The sequence below is a fragment of the Pseudophryne corroboree genome, chromosome 5 (assembly GCF_028390025.1).
Source record: "Pseudophryne corroboree isolate aPseCor3 chromosome 5, aPseCor3.hap2, whole genome shotgun sequence".
Taxonomy (NCBI): Eukaryota; Metazoa; Chordata; class Amphibia; order Anura; family Myobatrachidae; genus Pseudophryne; species Pseudophryne corroboree.
Window position 1 is genome coordinate 648,866,591 of NC_086448.1, and position 21,661 is coordinate 648,888,251.

Sequence of the window (21,661 nt, forward strand, 5' to 3'; positions counted from 1 at the left end):
TAAAAGCTTGTTAGTAAAGGTGTTGGAACCTTAGCACGGTATCGTGTGTTCATTACATTGCAGAGGGTAATAGGAGCGTCCCGATCGCTCAAACAGCTTTAGTATTAACAAGGTTAAGCAGCGTTGTATCGCTACAGTGTTTCAGTACAAGGTTTACAGCATAAGAGTATCCTTTCTGTGTGTTACATTCAAGGTTTACTGATTGTCATCCTGTGAGCGTCTGCGCCGCTCGTGATCTCCTCGTGGTCTCGAGCGTCCGCTACGCTGGTAGCGTAGCATTACGGTAGTCGCTCGCCTATAGCGTGCTCGACACCAAGCGTAAGCTGTGAGCGAGCGTGCCGCATGTGCGTCTCGATCACGGCCGAGCGTATGCTACGCTAAGCGCGTACCCTTACGGTACCCCATATGCCAATTGCGTACTGAGTCTCTTACCCATATAGTGAAGGTTATAAGATAATCATAATCAGCATTATCACCTGGTTAAGCGAATTAAGGGCTCCATCCACAAGTCCCACATGCCTAGCGGAATTGCTCTGTTTTAGCTCCTCCTTCAATGTCTCCAGCTTCTTCTGCAAAAGCCTGATGAGGGGAATGACCTGACTCAGGCTGGCAGTATCTGAACTGACTTCACGTGTGGCAAGTTCAAGGAGTTGCAGAACCTTGCACAACGTTGAAATCATTCTCCACTGCGCTTGAGTCAGGTGCATTCCCCCTCCTTTGCCTATATCGCAGGCAGATGTATAGTCTTGAATGGCCTTTTGCTGCTCCTCCATCCTCTGAAGCATATAGAGGGTTGAATTCCACCTCGTTACCACCTCTTGCTTCAGATGATGGCATGGCAGGTTCAGGACTGTTTGCTGGTGCTCCAGTCTTCGGCACGCGGTGGCTGAATGCCGAAAGTGGCCCGCAATTCTTCGGGCCACCGACAGCATCTCTTGCAGGCCCCTGTCGTTTTTTAAATAATTCTGCACCACCAAATTCAATGTATGTGCAAAACATGGGACGTACTGGAATTTGCCCAGATGTAATGCACGCACAATATTGGTGGCATTGTCCGATGTCACAAATCCCCAGGAGAGTCCAATTGGGGTAAGCCATTCTGCGATGATGTTCCTCAGTTTCCGTAAGAGGTTGTCAGCTGTGTGCATCTTATGGAAAGCAGTGATACAAAGCGTAGCCTGCCTAGGAACGAGTTGGCATTTGCGAGATGCTGCTACTGGTGCCGCCGCTGCTGTTCTTGCTGCGGGAGGCAATACATCTACCCAGTGGGCTGTCACAGTCATAAAATCCTGAGTCTGCCCTGCTCCACTTGTCCACATGTCCGTGGTTAAGTGGACATTGGATACAACTGCATTTTTTAGGACACTGGTGACTCTTTTTCTGACATCTGTGTACATTTTCGGTATCGCCTGCCTAGAGAAATGGAACCTAGATGGTATTTGGTACCGGGGACACAGTACCCCAATCAAGTCTCTAGTTGCCTGTGAATTAACAGTGGATACCGGAAACACGTTTCTCACCACCCAGGCTGCCAAGGCCTGAGTTATCCGCTTTGAAGCAGGATGACTGCTGTGATATTTCATCTTCCTCGCAAAGGACTGTTGGACAGTCAATTGCTTACTGGAAGTAGTACAAGTGGTCTTCCGACTTCCCCTCTGGGATGACGATCGACTCCCAGCAGCAACAACAGCAGCGCCAGCAGCAGTAGGCGTTACACTCAAGGATGCATCGGAGGAATCCCAGGCAGGAGAGGACTCGTCAGACTTGCCAGTGACATGGCCTGCAGGACTATTGGCTTTCCTGTGTAAGGAGGAAATTGACACTGAGGGAGTTGGTGGTGTGGTTTGCAGGAGCTTGGTTACAAGAGGAAGGAATTTAGTGGTCAGTGGACTACTTCCGCTGTCATCCAAAGTTTTTGAACTTGTCACTAACTTCTGATGAATGCGGTCCAGGTGACGTATAAGGGAGGATGTTTCTAGGTGGTTAACGTCCTTACCCCTACTTATTACAGCTTGACAAAGGCAACACACGGCTTGACACCAGTTGGCCGCATTTCTGTTGAAATAATTCCACACCGAAGAGGTGATTTTTTTTGTATTTTGACCAGGCATGTCAATGGCCGTATTCGTCCCACAGACAACAGGTGTCTCCCTGGGTGCCTGACTTAAACAAACCACCTCACCATCAGAATCCTCTTTGTCAATTTTCTCCCCAGCGCCAGCAACACCCATATCCTCATCCTGGTGTACTTCAACAGTGACATCTTCAATTTGACTATCAGGAACTGGACTGCGGGTGCTCCGTCCAGCACTTGCAGGGGGCGTGCAAATGGTGGAAGGCGCAACCTCTTCCCGTCCAGTGTTGGGAAGGTCAGGCATCGCAACCAACACAATTGGACTCTCCTTGGGGATTTGTGATTTAGAAGAGCGCACAGTTCTTTGCTGTGCTTTTGCCATCTTAACTCTTTTAAGTTTTCTAGCAGGAGGATGAGTGCTTCCATCCTCAGGTGAAGCTGAACCACTAGCCTTGAACATAGGCCAGGGCCTCAGCCGTTCCTTGCCACTCCGTGTCGTAAATGGCACATTGGCAAGTTTACGCTTCTCCTCAGACGATTTTGATTTAGATTTTTGGGTCATTTTACTGAGCTTTATTTTTTTTTTATTTTACATGCTCTCTACTATGACATTGGGCATCGGCCTTGGCAGACAACGTTGATGGCATTTCATCGTCTCGGCCATGACTAGTGGCAGCAGCTTCAGCACGAGGTGGAAGTGGATCTTGATCTTTCCCTATTTTACCCTCCACATTTTTGTTCTCCATTTTTTAATGTGTGGAATTATATGCCAGTATCAACAGCAATGGCCTACTACTATATATACTGCGCACAACTGAAATGCACCACAGGTATGGATGGATAGTATACTTGACGACACAGAGGTAGGTAGAGCAGTGGCCTACTGTACCGTACTGCTATATATTATATACTGGTGGTCAGCAAAATTATGCTCTGTCCTCCTACTACTGCGCACAACAACTTAAATGCACCACAGGTATGGATGGATAGTATACTTGACGACACAGAGGTAGGTAGAGCAGTGGACTTCTGTACCGTACTGCTATATATTATATACTGGTGGTCAGCAAAATTATGCACTGTTCTCCTACTACTGCGCACAACAGCTAAAATGCACCAGAGGTATGGATGGATAGTATACTTGACGACACAGAGGTAGGTAGAGCAGTGGACTACTGTACCGTACTGATATAATACTGGTGGTCACTGGTCAGCAAAATTCTGCACTGTCCTCCTACTATATACTACAATGCAGCACAGATATGGAGCGTTTTTCAGGCAGAGAACGTAGATATACTGGTGGTCAGCAAACTGTGCAAATCTGAAATGCACCACAGGTATGGATGGATAGTATACTTGACGATACAGAGGTAGGTAGAGCAGTCGCCTACTGTACCGTACTGCTATATATTATATACTGGTGGTCAGCAAACTGTGCAAAACTGAAATGCACCACAGGTATGGATGGATAGTATACTTGACGACACAGAGGTAGGTAGAGCAGTGGCCTACTGTACCCTACTGCTATATATTATATACTGGTGGTCAGCAAACTGTGCAAAACTGAAATGCACCACAGGTATGGATGGATAGTATACTTGACGACACAGAGGTAGGTAGAGCAGTGGCCTACTGTACCCTACTGCTATATATTATATACTGGTGGTCAGCAAACTGTGCAAAACTGAAATGCACCACAGGTATGAATGGATAGTATAATTGACGACACAGAGGTAGGTAGAGCAGTGACCTTCTGTACCGTACTGCTATATATTATATACTGGTGGTCAGCAAAATTATGCACTGTACTCCTACTATATACTATAATGCAGCACAGATATGGAGCGTTTTTCAGGCAGAGAACGTATAATACTGGTGGTCACTGGTCAGCAAAACTCTGCACTGTACTCCTCCTATATAATACTGCTGGTCCCCAGTCCCCACAATAAAGCAGTGTGAGCACAGATATATGCAGCACACTGAGCACAGATATGTAGCGTTTTTCAGGCAGAGAACGTATAATACTGGTGGTCACTGGTCAGCAAAACTCTGCACTGTACTCCTCCTATATAATACTGGTGGTCCCCAGTCCCTACAATAAAGCAGTGTGGGCACAGATATATGCAGCACACTGAGCACAGATATGGAGCGTTTTTCAGGCAGAGAACGTATAATACTGGTGGTCACTGGTCAGCAAAACTCTGCACTGTACTCCTCCTATATAATACTGGTGGTCCCCAGTCCCTACAATAAAGCAGTGTGAGCACAGATATATGCAGCACACTGAGCACAGATATGGAGCGTTTTTCAGGCAGAGAACGTATAATACTGGTGGTCACTGGTCAGCAAAACTGTTCACTGTACTCCTCCTATATAATACTGCTGGTCCCCAGTCCCCACAATAAAGCAGTGAGCACAGATATTTGCATCCACCTGAATAAAACTGAGAGGACGCCAGCCACGTCCTCTCACTATTATTTCCAATGCACGAGTGAAAAATGGCGGCGACGCGCGGCTCCTTATATAGAATACGAATCTCGCGAGAATCCGACCGCTGGATGATGACGTTCGGGCGCGCTCGGGTTAACCGAGCAAGGCGGGAGGATCCGAGTCTGCCTCGGACCCGTGTAGAAAGGGTGAAGTTTGGGGGGGGTTCGGATTCCGACGAACTGAACCCGCTCATCACTAGTTAAAACCCTTGGTATATTTGAAAGTTTCTATCATGTCCCCCCTTTCCCTTCTCTCCTCCAAACTATACATGTCTTTTAGCCTTTCCAGGTAAGTTTTGTGATGTAGGCCGTGCACCATTTTAGTTTGCCCTTCTTTTTACACTCTCTATAGGGGGTCATTCCGAGTTGATCGTAGCTGTGCAAAATTTTGCACAGCTACGATCAACTTTCCTGACATGCGGGGGGACGCCCAGCACGGGGCTAGTCCGCCCCACATGTCAGTCCGGCCCCCCTCGCAGAAGTGCAAAGTCATCACACAGCGGCGATGCCTTTGCACTTCAGGAGTAACTCCCGGCCAGCGCAGCTTTAGCGAGCTGGCCGGGAGCTACTCCTCACTCCCTGGCCCGCAGCGGCTGCGTATGACGTCATACAACCGCTGCGGCCCGCCTCCCGTTCGGTCTGGCCACGCCTGTGTTGGCCGGACTGCACCTACGAAACGATGGCCAAACGCTGCCGTTTCGCCCCGCTCCCACCCATCGATCGTCTCTGCCTGTCAATCAGGCAGAGGCGATCGCTGTCCTGCCACGGGCGTCGGCCGTCCCGCATGTGCATGCGCACAAAGGCACCGGCGCATGCGCAGCAGGGACCCGTTCGCTCTGCTGCGTGAAAACGCAGCGAGTGAACAGGTCGGAATGACCCCCATGATCTCCAGAACTGGACACAGTATTTAAGATGAGGCCATAGCAATGACCTATACAGTGGCATTATTACTTCTTTTTTCCTGCTACTGATTCCTCTCGCTATGCAACCAAGCATCTGTCTTGCCTTTCTCATTGCTTTGTTGCATGGCTTCCCTGCCTTTAAGTCACTTGAAATAGTGACTCCTAAATCCCTTTCCTCCTCAGTAGTTTCCATTATAGTACCCTTGATACTATATTTAGCTTTTGGATTTTTGAGACCCAAGTGCATGATTTTGCATTTTTTAGCATTAAACTGTAGCTGCCACGTTCTTGATCATTACTCAAGCCTAGCTAGGTCATCAATCATTTGTTTTACTCCTTCCCGGTGTGTCCACCCTATTGCAAATCCTTGTATCATCTGCAAAACGGCATACTTTCCCTTTAATACCATTTGCAATGTCACCAACAAAGATATTAAAGAGAACTGGTCCAAGTACAGATCACTAGGGTACTCCACTGGTAACATTTCCTTCCAAAGATTGCACTCCATTTACTACAACTGTCTGTTACCTATCCTGCAACCAGGTTCTTATCCTTTTACCTGTTTTATAATCCACCCCCACGCTTTCAAGTTTATTTAGCAGTCTGCGATGTGGGACAGTGTCAAATGCCTTACTAAAGTCTAGATATGCTACATCTACAGCTCCCCCTTAATCTATTATTTTCATCACAGAGTCAAAAAAGTCAGTAAGATTTGTTTGGCATGATCTCCCACTAGTAAATCCATGCTGTTTTGGATCCTGTAAGTTGTTTGATTTAAGATATTCCACAACTCGTTCTTTTAATAGTTTTTCCATTACTTTCCCTACTACTGATGTAAGGCTTACTGGTCTGTAGTTACTTGCTTCTTCCTTGCTTCCACTTTTGTACAGTGGAACTACATTTGCTCTTTTCCAGTCCTCTGGAATGGCACCTGAATTTAGTGACTGGTTAAACAATTCTTAATGGTGCCGCCAGCACATCTTTTAGCTCTTTTAGTATTTTTGGGTGTATCCCATATGGCCCCATTGATTTATCCACTTTTAGTTTTGAAAGTTCTGTTAACCCTACTCCTCTGTAAATGTAGTTTCATCTACAGTATCTTATTTTTAAGAATGTACTTGCAGGTTAACTGTGGCCCCTTCCCTTCTCCTTCTGTAGTAAAGACTGAGCAAAAATAATGATTTAGGTGATCTGCTATTGCCTTGTCTCCCTCCGCCAAATGCTCACTCTCTGTCTTAAGTCTTATTATTCCTCCATTTGATTTTCTCCTTTAATTTATATACTTAAAACACCTTACATATCTACCCCTATAGGCCCTTTATCATTATAAGTCCCAGGCTCATGTGACCCTTGTTCTGGTCCTGGCAGAAAATATCAAATATCAAGGGAGAAAAGTAAACCGTGGTGGAGGCACTCATGTCCAATAATAACACTTCACTTTTAATTATTCAATACATAAAACATATCAACACTGATATTTGTAAAAATAACAATGAGGGGGTCATGGCCTGGACGGGCATGTCATGGCACTCATACTGTGCAGCTCTTCAGCCACGATATCCTAAAGACATATCCTGTATCTCCCCCCTAGGTCTGCTGTTTGGACCATAGCTGCCTGACTGCCTGGTGCCCCCCCTGGAGAGGAATTGGACTGGTGGCTACCATCTCTTGTGAGGTCCAGAGCTATTTTGTGCAGGTGCCCTGGTATGCGCTGGGCCCGCGTGTGAAGCCGTGGGTTCGCACTTTCAGTAATGCCGGAAGTTCGGCCTCCCACTTCTCCCCGCCGCCCACTGCAGCCAGCCGCAGGTTGTACGGGCGGGTGTGAGGAGACAGTGCCTGCCATTCTGTCTGGCCGTGTGGGTGCCGGAAACGATCCTGGTACAGCCGCCCTGTTTGTCCTGTGTTGCCTGCTGCTGCCAGTCCGCAGATCGCTCCATGGACCTCCTGATGCCGTCCCTGCCTGCTCTCTGCGAGTAGCCTCAGGTACCCAGGGCCCTGGACTGTTACTGTGGGGAGCGCCACTTTGGGACCCTGTGCTGGGTGTATTGGAGGATAGCTGCACTGGGTGCTTCCTCTCCCTCCTCCTCTTACTCTGCTGGCTTTTATAGTTATCTGCCCTTGTCTGTGGTGCTGCAGGGTTCGGGCTCCCTTGTCTAGCCCAGGAGACGCTGCTGTGGGACCGACTCTCCGTGCCTTACAGGAACTGTTTTGGTGGGATGCTGGTCCGCTCCCTGCTCCAGCCCATATGCACTACACTTCTCTAGGCTGATACGCTGAAATATAGCGGGGAACCCTGGTCCTACTCTATACCTATATATATTTTCCTACACCTGTGGGCCTCTTCATAGTGTGCTGGGCACACATCCCCCTTCCTTGCCTGCATTTGCTTTGATATATCCTGCTAGTCAAGTGTTGTGGCATCGTGTTGTCCAAAATGGTGAGAGGCCGCCAGCACAGCGCGGCGGCGGGCGCGATGGAGAAGTTTGTCCGTAACCCTGGCCCTCAGCAACAGAGGGGAGAGACTGCATGATCTGAGGCATCACCTCCGTCTCCTGCATATAGCTCTGCCTCCTCTGAACAGGCTGCATTGCAGAGAGTGCTGGATGCGGTGACCGCCAGTGAGGCTCGTATGGCTGACAAAATTGGGCAGGTGCAGTCCGATCTCTCCATTATTCATCAGGATCTCCAGCGGGTGAGGGAGAGGGTGGGAGAGGCCGAGACCCGTATCTCCAATGTTGATGATTCTGTCGCCCCGCTGGGACGGCGTACTGATGCTTTGGAATCTCAGATGACTGATGTGCGCAAAAAGCTGATGGATATGGAGGGTCGCTTACGGTGCAATAATGTCCACTTCATCAGCTTACCTGAGAAGGAGGGGGGTCAACTCCTGAAGAGTTTCTCGAAAAATGGCTCTGGGATGCCTTTGGGTCTGAGGAATTTTCGCCTTTCTTCACCGTTGAACGGGCTCCTAGAGTTCCGATGTGCCCATTACCTCCGGCGGCTCCTCCCCGTACCTTCATTGCCAAATTCCTCCATTTCCATGACCGGGACATTATTCTGAAACTTGCACGCACAAAAGGCCTTTTAAAATGGAACGGGTCGCCAATATCGGTCTTCCCGGATTTCGCGGTGGATGTACAGAAAGATAGGGCTCAATTCTTGCCTGTTAAGAGGAGGCTCCGTAAACTTGACCTGCCATAGCAAGACTGCGGGTGGTGGCTCATGGTGAAACAAATTTTTTTGCGACTCTTCGTGAGGCCATGGTATGGCTGGACAGATGATTCCCGGCAAGGCGTGCTCTTGCTGATCCTTGATTTTTCCGTGTAGCTCTGGTTGCAGGACTTTTTGCTATGTCAGATGTGAATATATGCTATTTACTGCGGGGTAGCAGGATGAGGGAGTGTTTACTTGTTTCTGGTTTCTTTCTCATCCTCTGCTGCTCTGCTTCAACTGTTTAGATATGTTATTTGTCTATTTGTTTATCTAATCTGGCATCTCTTTTGTATTTTGGGGGGGTTATATATATGGTTCGATATATAAGGTTCCCTGTGCCCTGCAGGGGGGCAGATATAACATGTGCGGAGAGAGTTAGATTTGAGTTGGGTGTGTTCAAACTGAAATCTAAATTGCAGTGTAAAAATAAAGCAGCCAGTATTCACATCTGCCCCCCCCCCCCCTGCAGTGCATATGGTTTTACCCAACTGCTAACAAATTTGCTGCTGCGATCAACTCTGAATTACCTCCAATGTCTTTTACATTACACAGTTTTGTGTATTTTCATCTCACGTCAGCACCTTAGTGTGTAGCAGCTGAGCTGAGATGGTAATATCAATAATAATTTAATTTATATAACGCTTTTCTCCTGTAGAACTCAAAGCAAATACAGATATCAGAAACATGCTATAAGGAATTGGTATTACAGAATATAGAAACCCATGCAGAAATAATTAAAAACAACAGAAACCTTTCTATTGCAAGGTTGGTTCAGACATTTTGGGTAATAACTTCCAAAGGTCATATATTCCACCCATGAAAGATACCAGATGAGGCAGCCGTCTTGGGCCCACTACGTAGGATTACCCTGGGTGGGATCGATTTCTCCTAGAAGAGATGACTCAAAATGTGTGATTGAAGAATCCTAATGCTCTGAGTAGGGTCCAACCATAACCCATCAAGTCCATGTATTTTTCATCTGATCCACGAGCGTACCAGGTGAGACGCATTACTAAGGTTACAGTATGGCAGATAAGCCATACAAGGACCCAAGGCATAACTGGGATAACTGGAACATGTGTGGTAGGGTTGGGTACAGGATGCTGGCAGTTAGGATGACAATTTTAGCTCACCCAGGAAAGTCCAGGAATAGAGCATTTTCTCCCTCATGGAGAGGGTCAGGTAGGCAAGTATGTGTACACCATGGACGATTTTATACCATTAATGTTAGTCACCAATGACACATACTTGCCTACCTGACCCACTCCATGAGGGAGAAAATGCTCTGTTCCTGGACTTTCCTGGTAATGTGTGATTGCCATCACCTGTGGTGAGCTAGTTAATTGATAAGAAAGGTGTTTCGCCACAGGTGACGGCAATCATACATTACCAGGAAAGTCCAGGAACAGAGCATTTTCTCCCCCATGGAGAGGGTCAGGTAGGCAAGTATGCAATGACACCATCAATTATGACCATCGCAGGTTAACCCACCAATGGCCATCCCTAATGTGAACATGGGGAGACGTCATACCTCCCAATATGACCCTCTCCAGGAGGGACACAGTGCTCTGCTTCTGGACTTTTCTCCTAATTTATGATTGCCAGCACCTGTGTTGAATGAGTTAATATAGATGAGAAAGGTGTTTCAGCACAGGTGATGGCAATCATAAATTAAGAGGGAAGTCCAGGAGCAGAACATTCTGTCCCTCCTGGAGAGGGTCATGTTGGGAGGTTTGGGAGACGTAGAGTACATGATTAAACATTGGGTTGGAATAAAATCCATACACCCAGCACCATGCATTAATATAGACAGATTTTTTCTTTTGTATCTCAATTTAAATGGCAACACTCAGTTTATATAGGCTTGCCATAGTATTCCTTTAAACCAGGACACTCATGAATTACACAGGTTCGGTGGCTGGCTGACTTCAAGCCTGCATTTCGCCTGGTTTTTATTTGTCACAGAGCCTGTGCGATTAATGAGTGTCCCATTTAAAGGGATAGTATCTATAATTTATTATTATTTCTATTTTTTTTCTTCATTTTTTATTTGTAATCACTGCTGCTGCACCGGGTTCAGAGCCCGGCAGTATACTTACCGGGAGTTAGGAGGGAGGCGGGAGGCAAAAACACTTGTTCTACAGCACAGGTTCTCAAACTCAGTCCTCAGGACTCCACACAGTGCATGTTTTGCAGGTCTCCTCATAGAATCGCAAGTGAAATAATTATCTCCACCTGTGGACCTTTTAAAATGTGTCAGTGAGTAATTAATACACCTGTGCAGCTGCTTAGTTACCTGCAAAACATGCACTGTGTGGGGTCCTGAGGACTGAGATTGAGAACCTATGTTCTACAGCAGTGGTTCTCAACCTCGGTCCTCAAGTACCCCCAACAGTTCATGTTTTCCAGGTCTCCTCACAGGATTGCAAGTTAAATAATTTGCTCCGCCTGTGGGTCTTTTATAATGTGTCAGTGAGTAATGAACACACCTGTTAAACTGCTAGGTGACCTGGAAAACATGAACTGTTGAGGGTACTTGAGGACCGAGGTTGAGAACCACTGTTCTACAGTAGCGTGAAGTGTGGCTGCATCTGCAGTAGGGTTACCACCTCATCCCTTTAATTCAGGACTCATTAATTACACAGGTTCTGTGGCTGGCTGACTTCAAGACTCCATTTCACCTGGTTTTAATTAGCCACAGAACCTGTGTAATTAATATGTGTCCAGAATTAAAGGAATGAGGTGGTAAGCCTAACCTGCAGAAGCTGACTTATGCGCACTGATTGTGCTTATACAGTGCCACATCCATCAGCTGTGCACCTCTGGTGCCACTTCTGCAGGCGCATCCAGGTTTCTGGATTCTGCAGAACAAGTGGCTCCGCTTTCCTCCTCCCTCCCTGTAAGTTTACTGCTGGGCTCCGAACCCTGCGCGACAGCAGTGATTACAAATAAAAAAAGTAAGAAAAATTTATTTTTAGAGGTTACAGTGGGATTGCCTTTGGTAAAGGGAGCTTTGATAAATACCCCCCAAAGTGTTAATTTACATTTTCAAGCATTGAAGAAAGATGATTAGCAGTGTGGTTGGGTTCAGAATAAGGGTTAAGTGACAAAGTTCATTAGAATCACAAGCCCCGGACAGAAATGTGTATCCACTATCTAAATCAAAAGAGTGAGATCCAACTGCAAGTAATGGTTATGTGAGAAACAGGTGATATCAATCTGGGCTGTGATACAGACAGAGCTTTTCAAGTTCTGTTACTCCTGTTTTCTTTGAGTCTCAACAAGCTGCCTTCATTTTCCAGGCTTTAAAATACATGCATGTAGGCTGTATCAGAGACCATACAAACTGCTGTTCTTAATGGCAGAAACAACAGCCTCAACGTCTAGTTTTCCAGCTTCTCGTGAGATGCAGGATTTCAACTGCCCTGTTTGTCAGGAGATCTTTCAGACTCCAGTGAGAACACAAAGCTGTCAGCACCTGTGAGTAACTGCTCTCAGTCTTTGCAGCCATTCTTTGGGGTCTATTTACTAAGCCTTGGAGAGGGAGAAAGTACCAGCTCCTAACTGTCATTTTTCAAATACAGCCTGTAACATGGCAGTTAGGAGCTGATTGGCTGGTACTTTATCTCTGTCTAAGGCTTAGTAAATAAACCCCTCTTCTTGTAATGATTATAGTTGATTTGCAATGTTTTATGACTTTTGTATATGTGTAGTTTCCATGTGATGAGTAAACTTTAGAAAAATGAAAATTTGATATACTGTACTAATTCCATTCTATCCTCAACCCTTTTTGGGTAATAAATACATGAATATTAAGGTGGATGTAATATCTCTAATTAAAATAGGTGTGTGTGTGTATATATATATATATATATATATATATATATATATATATATATATAATAGGCAACAAAGCAGGCGGCACTCCAAGTCTGTTGAAAATTCAAGTGTATTACACACAAAACATGATCCGACGTTTCGGGGTCCAAGCGCCCCTTTGTCAAGGTGAACAATGATTGTTCACCTTGACAAAGGGGCGCTTGGACCCCGAAACGTCGGATCATGTTTTGTGTGTAATACACTTGAATTTTCAACAGACTTGGAGTGCCGCCTGCTTTGTTGCCTATTATCCAAATTTATCTGAGATGGCACCCAAGCACTAAGTCCGGGAGGGGGAGTGCCGGTCCTTGCAATATATATATATATACATACATATATATATATATATATATATATATATATATATATATATATATATATATAATGCTGTTCTGCTCATTTATCTGAAAACCCAAAAAAGAGATTCCGAGATCCCCAGTCCCGGCGCTAGTATTCAAATAACAGTATAGAATCTTTACTCTCACTCCACAGAAATGGTAGTCTATAGGTGGAATAGCGTCTTATCAGAGGTGGTAAAAGCTACAGTAAAGCAATTTTAAACCTGCTTGGGTTCGACATAAGAATATCCTTAGGGCTGTAACACACTGGCCGGTTTCTCCCGGATGGCAAAAAGCCGGACAAACTTTGTCCGGCTTTTTGCCATCCGGGAGAAACCGGCAGAGTCGCTCACACAGGACGGCTTTGAGCCGTGTGTAATGCTGTGCGCATGCGCAGCATCAGACACGGCTTCAGAAAAAACCGTTGTGTGTGTGAAAGCTCCCCTTCACACACATGGTTTACTGGCTCCAAAGACGGCCCGGCGGCCGCCCGGCCGCCGGACCTTCCAGTGGTGAGACCCGGCTGCAACCCGGCAGCCGGGCCGGGGCCATGCAGTGTGAAGGGACCCTAGCCCTCACACTGTTAACTACAATGCCGGCACGGGAAAAAGCCGTCTGGCTTTTTCCCGGCCGGCAAAAGCCGGGTAGTGTGTTTCAGCACTTACAAAGAACTAAGGGGCAGATGTATTAACCTGGAGAAGGCATAAGAAAGTGATAAACACACCAGCCAGTCAGTTCCTACCTGGCAATTTGCATATTGGAGCTGATTGGCTGGTGCGTTTATCACCTTGCACTTATCACTGGTTTATCCCTTCCTTATGCCTTCTCCAGGTTAATAGTTACATCTACCCCTTTGGATCAAATAAGGTTGAGGTTGCCAAAAGGTTAAAAAAAAAAAAAAAAAAAAAAAGAAAGAGAAGAAAAAATAAAGGGTCAGACTATACAGGCCAAGTGGATCTTATCTGCCATTATCCTGTTCACTAATGGGCCGTGGCAGATGGGGTGTTTTTTTATTTGACAGTCGAATCTTGGAAACTACTGCTATTAGGCCGAGTACACTTTACAGCAACCTGGATTGCGGCAGACGGCATAACCGATGTAAAGATATATCAGTCACCATCACATCTAATGCGCAGAACATCAGATGTGACCATGACATTGAGGACCTGCAGGATTGCTCAATTGAGGGTACATGAGATGATAAGGATGATCTGCCGATTTCATATGGATGACACATCGGTTTCATGTGTAACCACCCTTAAGGGGGGTACACACGGAGAGATCCGTGCTTAAAATCTAAGCAATCTTGCTAGATTGCTTAGATTTTAAGCACGGATCTGCCGTGTGTATGCCCTCCAGCGATAGCGATGCGCGGCCCCGCGCATCGCTATCGCCGATGCTAGATTGAGCTGCATGCAGGCTCAATCTAGCGGGTCGCTCACTTCACCGTTGTGTGAAGTGAGCGGCCCCCTGTCGGCTTTCCCCCTCGCTCAGCACATCGCGCTGTGCTGAGCGGGGTGTGTTAAGATCGTTCAGCACACATCTCTCCCGTGAGTACCCCCCTTTAGGCTGCAGGAGGAGAGATCACGGTTAGAGGTTAGTGTCACTCACTGCTAGACCCACCACAGGATTGCCGCCAGTTTATCACTGGAGCCGCCAGACTTGCCAAACAAAGCAAGTCACATTAGACTACCAAGAACATTTTACACCATCTAATCGAAGTCAACTTGTTGCATGTTAACAGTATAACCATATCAACATTCACATCAACAAAAAACATCCAACCCCAAAATGCTGCATGTTGTGTTTGAACAGTAAATTAACTTTTTGTTTGACAAAGAAACATCTTATTTAATTTTCTATAGAACATTGGAGTTTCCTGGTCAGGGGTGGATTGGCCATAGGGCGCACCAGGAAGATTCCTGGTAGGCTGACGTGTCTGTGTGGCCTGTTTTGCATGTGGTCCCACCCCCCACATGAGACAGCCCCGCACACTCAGGGGGTTATTCAGGTTGCATCGCTAAGCAATGCGACGCAATAACCCCATCTTTGGCGGCAGTGGGTGTGAACGCTCTGCCCGATTGACAGACAGAGGGGGCAACGTGGGGAAAATGGGGGCTGGGCGGCTGCGTGACATCAAATGCAGCAGCTCAAATGGGAAAAATGGCGGCTGACCGCCTGCATATGCAGCCTAGCTGCAGCTGCAGGGGGTTGTCCACAATTGCTGCAACCACAGTGTAAATTGCAGCTGGTGGCCACTAATTAGCATACTGGGCGGCCTTACCCTGTGATGGGCGGCCCCCAGCATGTGAAAGAATGGATTGCAAATTCAGCTTTTTAGCAGAATATCCAATCTGTACTGAATAACCCCCTCGGTACACTGCATTGTCCCCATTCATTCTGTTACTTCATCTCTGCAGTACAGCATCCAGTGATGCTGCCATGGCTACACAGTATGTTCTACCTCATGTGCTACCCATGTTGGGCCACTTCTACAAAATTTTACTGTGCCACTCTTGGTTCCCAATCTGCTTCTGGTCTCGGATATTTTACATGTGAGCAAATGAAAATGATTAACCATACCATATGTTAACTAAGGCTGGGGCCACACATTGCGTTTTAGCGGGTCCTGTTCAGCGGGACCTGGTTGGCAGGAAGGAGCCTGCATATGTGTGGCTGCCGCATAGGAGCACATATGCGGTGGCGCCATATCCACCGGACCCAACCGCAGCATACTGCGGTTGAGCCAGATGACCGGATTTCAAGGAGAACGCATACATTTGAATGCATGTGTTCATACAGTGCGGCTAGAAATCCGGTCATGGCTACTGGCCGGATCCCATTCTGTGGCATCCGGTGAAAAGGCTATGTGTGAATCCATATAGCGTTTTCGCCGGAAACTGGTCCGGGGAAAACTGTGTGAGCCGAAGAGTTCAACGTTAAGGGGGAATTCAATTGCGGGTGAATGTATTCGAATCAGCGCAGCAGCCAACACGCTTTACAACAGTGGGACCTCACATGAAAGTGTTGCTATCCCATAGGGTAGCAAGCACTTTTGTGCAAATTGGGTAATTTGCCAGGCAGAAGGTGCAAGATCGGCTGCCGTTGCCAGTGTTTAGATGCCATAGCAATGGCAATTCGCACCATTCACTGGCAACTGAATTCCCCCTAATGCTCTTCACTCTTTTATGAAAATCTGGCCCACCTAATAAAGACCCACTGTGTGTTAGTTTTTGCAGAAAATGCTTTCTAATGGCTGTTAAAGCCAGTGGTGCTCACTGCCCTCTCTGCCGTGGGGCAATAAGCAGATGGGAAAGAGCAACACCTACCAGAGCATCTGACATTGAGCTAGAGATGCGAAGCCGCTCAATGGAGTGTTTGTACTGCGGGAAACAGGTAAGATGCATGTTCTTTTACAGTCTTTCCATCTGTATTGGCTCACACTGTTTCATTTTAAAATTGCGCTGCTGGAATTTCTAGAATTAGCTGATGCTGGTATAAGCAAAGTTTCCTGAAATCTGGCAGTTGAATGTATTCAGGAGCACACTGTGCATGAGGCTACCACCAATACATGGGGTGTTAGTATCTCCGTGACGCTCATTAATATTCAGATCAACCCAGCAGTTGGCTAAGTTCATGAATGTATAGCAGTAATGCAAGTATATCCACAAGTTCATCATTATGTGCTGTCCTAATTATTAGTAGTGTTTCTCAAACGCCCTTCTAATTGAATCCTAATAGTGCATGTTTTCAAGATATCATCAGGAATTATTCATACCACCTGCGGATCTATTGTGTTGGTAAACTAACACACCTGCGCCCCAGCTACGTAAGCTAGAAAACATGCACTGTTAGAGTTCCATGAGTACCGAGTTTTAGAAACACTGGTTTAAGGCATGGGCGTATCTATAATGGGTGCAGGGTGTGTAGTGCATATGGGTCCAGAGAGGCCAATACCACACACCTGGCACCCATTCATTATACTTGTCTCTCCGAAGTCCGGTGCTGCCACTGCACAATTTACCAGGAATCGTGCAGACGTAATGTACATGCATGCTGCCAACAAGAATAATAGGCCCACATCAAACTGAACAGCCAGGCGCCATTCCCAGCTGGCTAGACACAGGAAAAGCAAATCGCGCTATTGACTATTAGCATTAAACTTAAATTACATCCTTGTGTAACAAAAAATGCGTATGTGCTCATATGTAAATATTTTTCCTTCAAGTTATAAAACTTGGAGCCCGTTAACATGTATTGTTCTTCATAAATGTTCCCATACCATGGGGTAAATGTAATAGGGTGCTGGACTTTGTGCGAGAATGCCCGTGGTTTTAAAGCGGCAATCATAAGCAAGGCAAGAACAACCTGGCTTTGCTTTGTAAATGATTGCCGATTTTAAATTACGGGCATACCCACTCAAAGTCCTGCACCTCTGGCTTGTTGCACCATATTACATTTATTATATGTTCATTTCTCATGTTCATGGAAAGAGAGAAAAAAAATATCTAGTGCACCACTGTAAATTAAAAAGTATTGAATTATACTTGTATATTAAAAACCGCATACTACAGAAAGAATATTCCCATTGCTTGATCACCTACCAGCAAAAGTGAAATCCCATCAAAATTAAGGCACGGTTCACTCCGAGATTCCCCAAGCATTGCCAAAACCACCTATCGGCAGCATCTCTCCCACGTGACTCTGGCGCTGGCCTTTTTGCTAAAGACACTAGAAGTATCCAAACACATTTAGTACCATCATGAGTGATGCTGTGGACATCATCTGTGAGTCGTTTTGTGCTATGCATTAGGAAATGTGTCTAGAAAGTGTATTGGTCGTCTGTAAAGTGATTTCCTATTGATTGATCATCCTTGCATTACTTTTACTTCTGACTTATTCTTAGATTTACAAGTGAGATGATATGATTTGATTTTATAGGTGAAATTGTCCTATATGCGACTTCATTATAAATCCTGCAAGCGTTATCAAGAGGAATTTGGGACTACATCCAAATATGCAAAAGTTCAGAGCAGCACATACACCACTAAACCGTAAGATTAAAAAGTGACAGTATTAATATGTAGGAACTACTGCATGATGTACGTTGTATTGGCATCTCCTGTTTGTTAACCTTATTTTAGACAGATTTGGGGTGTTTTTTTATTTAATTTTAATTTTTTACATCTTTTATTAGCAACAGTGGCTCCTACTTACTTACGTTTAGTAGTAGGGTTGCCAGTATCCACGTGCTGAAGAGACTGCCAGCCCCGGGTCCCAGCACCTGCATCGCTGCAGCCCATAGAAGCTGACTCCCAAAGGCAGAGAGTTCAAGCCAGCTCTCTGCTTATCCCAGCCCAGTCTAGCAGTCCCACAGGGAGGAAACGCCGTGGCTGCAGAAACCCTGCGGATGCAGAAATCCAGCTGATAAAGGGGGTCATTCTGCGTTAATCACTAGCTGCTGTTGTGCGCAGCGATCAGGCTAGAAATCTGCACTTCTGCGCATGCACCGCAATGCGCACGCGCCACGTATGGGTACAAAGGCATTTGTTCTATTGCACAGGTTCTAGCGAAGTTTGACGGTCGCAAGAAGATTGACAGGAAGGAGGCGTTTCTGGGTGTCAACTGACCATTTTCAGGTAATGTTTGCAAAAACGCAGGTGTGTCTGAAAAAAGGCAGGCGTGGCTGGGTGTTCGCTGGGCTGGTGTATGACGTCAAATCCGGACACGTATAGGCTGAAGTGAGCGCAAGCGCTGAGTAGGTTCAGAGCTACTCTGAAACTGTACAAACTGTTTTTGCAGAGCTCGACTACACATGCGTTCGCACTTCTGGTAAGCTAAAATACACTCCCCAGTGGGCGGCGGCGGCATAGCGTTTGCACGGCTGCCAAAACTAACTAGCGAGCGATCAACTCTGAATGACCCCCAATGTCCAGGCAGCCCCAGCAATAAGGTGCTGTCGTGGGTTGGGAGGGGGGATCACAGTTGTGGACAGACTGTCCGGCAACAATGTCCCGGAAGTGGGGGGTGAAGGGGGCGCCATGGCTGCAGAGGTATTTCTGCAGCTGGAGAGACCAGTTAATAAGGTGCCGGCAGGGGCTCGGTGTGCCTGTGGCTGCAATACTCCATTCTGAAGCCAGGCAGCCTGTGGGGAAAATTATCACTTACCAAAAGTCTTCTCAAAAAGCCCAGTTTTTTGGAAGTGATAATTTTCTCATGGGGGCATAATGAACACACACACACACACACACACACACACACACCTCTGCAGCAGCCCTGCTGGGTTCCGTGTAGCTCTGCCCCTCCCCCTCGCTGCTCACGCTTCACTACAACTTTCAGCAAATCCTGACAAAAAACGAGTTTTATGGTAAGAACTTACCTTTGTTAAAACTCTTTCTTTCTGCGAGGTACACTGGGATCCACAAGGAATGGACAATGGGGTGTAGAGTAGGATCAACAGGATCAAAGCTTTGACTGTTCCCAGAATGCACAGCGCCGCCTCCTATATCACCCCACCTCCCTGCACAGGATCTCCGTTTTTAGTTAACCAGTCCAATGCAGTAGCAGGAAAAGATACGACAACGGTTCGTAGCCACAACACCGCATTCTCGCGACAGGAGATGTGTCAGCGGCTAATGCCATACCAACCCAAAGAAGCAAAGTGCGTCAGGGTGGAGCCCAGTGTACCTCGCAGAAAGAGATTTAACAAAGGTAAGTTCTTACCATAAAACTCGTTTTCCGCTGCGGGGTACACTGGGCTGCACAAGGAATGGACAATGGGGATGTCCTAAAGCAGTTCCTTCTGGGAGGGGACGCACTGTAGCGGGCACAAGAACCCGGCGTCCAAAGGAAGCATCCTGGGAAGCTGCAGTATCGAAGGCATAGAACCTTATGAACGTGTTCACAGAGGACCACGTAGCCGCCTTGCACAATTGTTCATGGGTCGCACCACGTTGTGCCGCCCAAGAAGGTCCAACAGACCGAGTAGAATGGGCCTTATTGTGATCCGGAGCAGAGAGACCAGCCTTCACATAAGCATGTGCAATCGCCATTCTAATCCATCTGGCCAGAGTTTGCTTGTGAGCAGGCCAGCCACGTTTGTGAAACCTAAACACAACAAAAAGAGAATCTGATTTCCTAATAGGAGCAGTTCTGTTCACATAGATACGGAGAGCCCGTACCACATCCAAAGACCACTCTTTGGGAGACAGATCAGGAGAAACAAGTGCCAGAACTACAATCTCCTGATTAAGGTGGAACGAAGAAACCACCTTAGGTAGATAGCCGGGATGAGTCCTAAGAAAACGCCCGGTCACGGTGAAATATCAGATATGGGGAACTACAGGACAAGGCACCCAAATCCGACACTCTTCTAGCAGAAGCAATAGCCAGCAGAAACACCACCTTAAGGGAAAGCCACTTAAGGTCAGCTGAACCAAGAGGTTCAAACGGAGACTCTTGTAAAGCCTCCAAAACCACCGACAAGTCCCAAGGAGCCACAGGCGGGACATAGGGAGGTTGGATACGCAACACGCCCTGAGTAAAGGTATGCACATCAGGTAAGGTCGCAATTTTTCTCTGAAACCACACCGACAAGGCAGATGTTTGAACCTTGAGGGAGGCCAGACGCAGGCCTGAGTCCAGGCCCTGCTGAAGAAAAGCCAACAACTGGGCTATACTTAACTTGGAAGCGTCATAATCGTTAGATGCGCACCAAACAAAGTAAGAATGCCAGACCCTATAGTAAATCCGAGTCGAAGCTGGTTTCCGGGCCCGCAACATAGTTTGAATGACAGCCTCAGAAAACCTTTTAGCCCTTAAGACGGAAGCTTCAAGAGCCACGCCGTCAAAGACAGCCGGGCTAGGTCCTGGTAGACACAGGGGCCCTGAACGAGGAGGTCTGGGCGTTGTGGAAGTAGAAATGGGCGCTCTGACCTTGCAGGTCTGAGAACCAGTGCCATCTGGGCCACGCTGGAGCTATGAGAAGCAGAATTCCTTTTTCTTGCTTGAACTTCCGAATTACCCTGGGCAGGAGTGACACCGGAGGGAACACGTACGGCAGCCGAAACCTCCACGGTACCGCCAGCACATCCACGAATGCTGCTTGAGGATCCCTTGTCCTTGCTCCAAAGACCGGAACCTTGTGATTGTGTCGAGACGCCATCAGGTCTACATCTGGAAGACCCCACCTTTCCACTAGGAGTTGAAACACTTCTGGATGGAGGCCCCACTCGCCGGCATGCACGTCCTGACAACTGAAAGTCCGCTTCCCAATTCAGGACTCCCGGAATGAATATGGCCGGTAGATGGCATTCTGCCCACTGTAGAATCCGTGAGACTTCCTTCATTGCTAGGAGGCTTCGAGTGCCACCTTGATGATTTATGTAAGCCACTATGGTGGCGTTGTCCGACTGTACTTGAACAGGACTGTTCTGAATTAAATGCTGGGCTAGGTTCAAGGCATTGAAGACCGCCCCCGCAACTCCAGAATATTGATCGAGAGGAGGGACTCCTTCTTGGTCTACCGCCTCTGAAGGGAGTGTTGCTCCAGCACCGCGCCCCAACCTCTTAGACTGGCATCTGTCGTCAGCAGGACCCAGTCGGATATCCAGAACAGACGGCCCCTGCACAGTTGTTGGTCCCAGAGCAGCGACAGACGGACCTCCGGAGTCAATGAGATCATCCGTTGAGACAGGCCGTCCCATTTGGTTAGAATCAGCCTCTGGAGAGGGCGAGAATGAACTTGAGCATACTCCACCATGTCGA

At 47.0% G+C, this 21,661-nt stretch overlaps 1 protein-coding gene across 3 annotated transcripts in view; it reads left to right on the forward strand.

Annotated features, from left to right (window-relative positions):
- The first annotated feature begins 11,500 nt into the window (after nt 1–11,500).
- The window catches only part of RNF138 (ring finger protein 138), a 29,339-nt gene continuing 19,178 nt past the window's right edge, over nt 11,501–21,661 (forward strand). Inside the window, exons 1-3 of one of the 3 annotated variants that reach the window (XM_063924987.1) lie at nt 11,501–11,635; nt 16,126–16,291; nt 17,837–17,949. In XM_063924987.1, coding sequence (XP_063781057.1) covers nt 16,148–16,291; nt 17,837–17,949 — 257 coding nt within the window. In that variant the 5' untranslated portion in view covers nt 11,501–11,635; nt 16,126–16,147. Of the gene's footprint in view, nt 11,636–11,853; nt 12,159–16,125; nt 16,292–17,836; nt 17,950–21,661 lie in introns of those variants that run through there. The other 2 variants (XM_063924986.1, XM_063924985.1) reach the window with 2 other exon arrangements.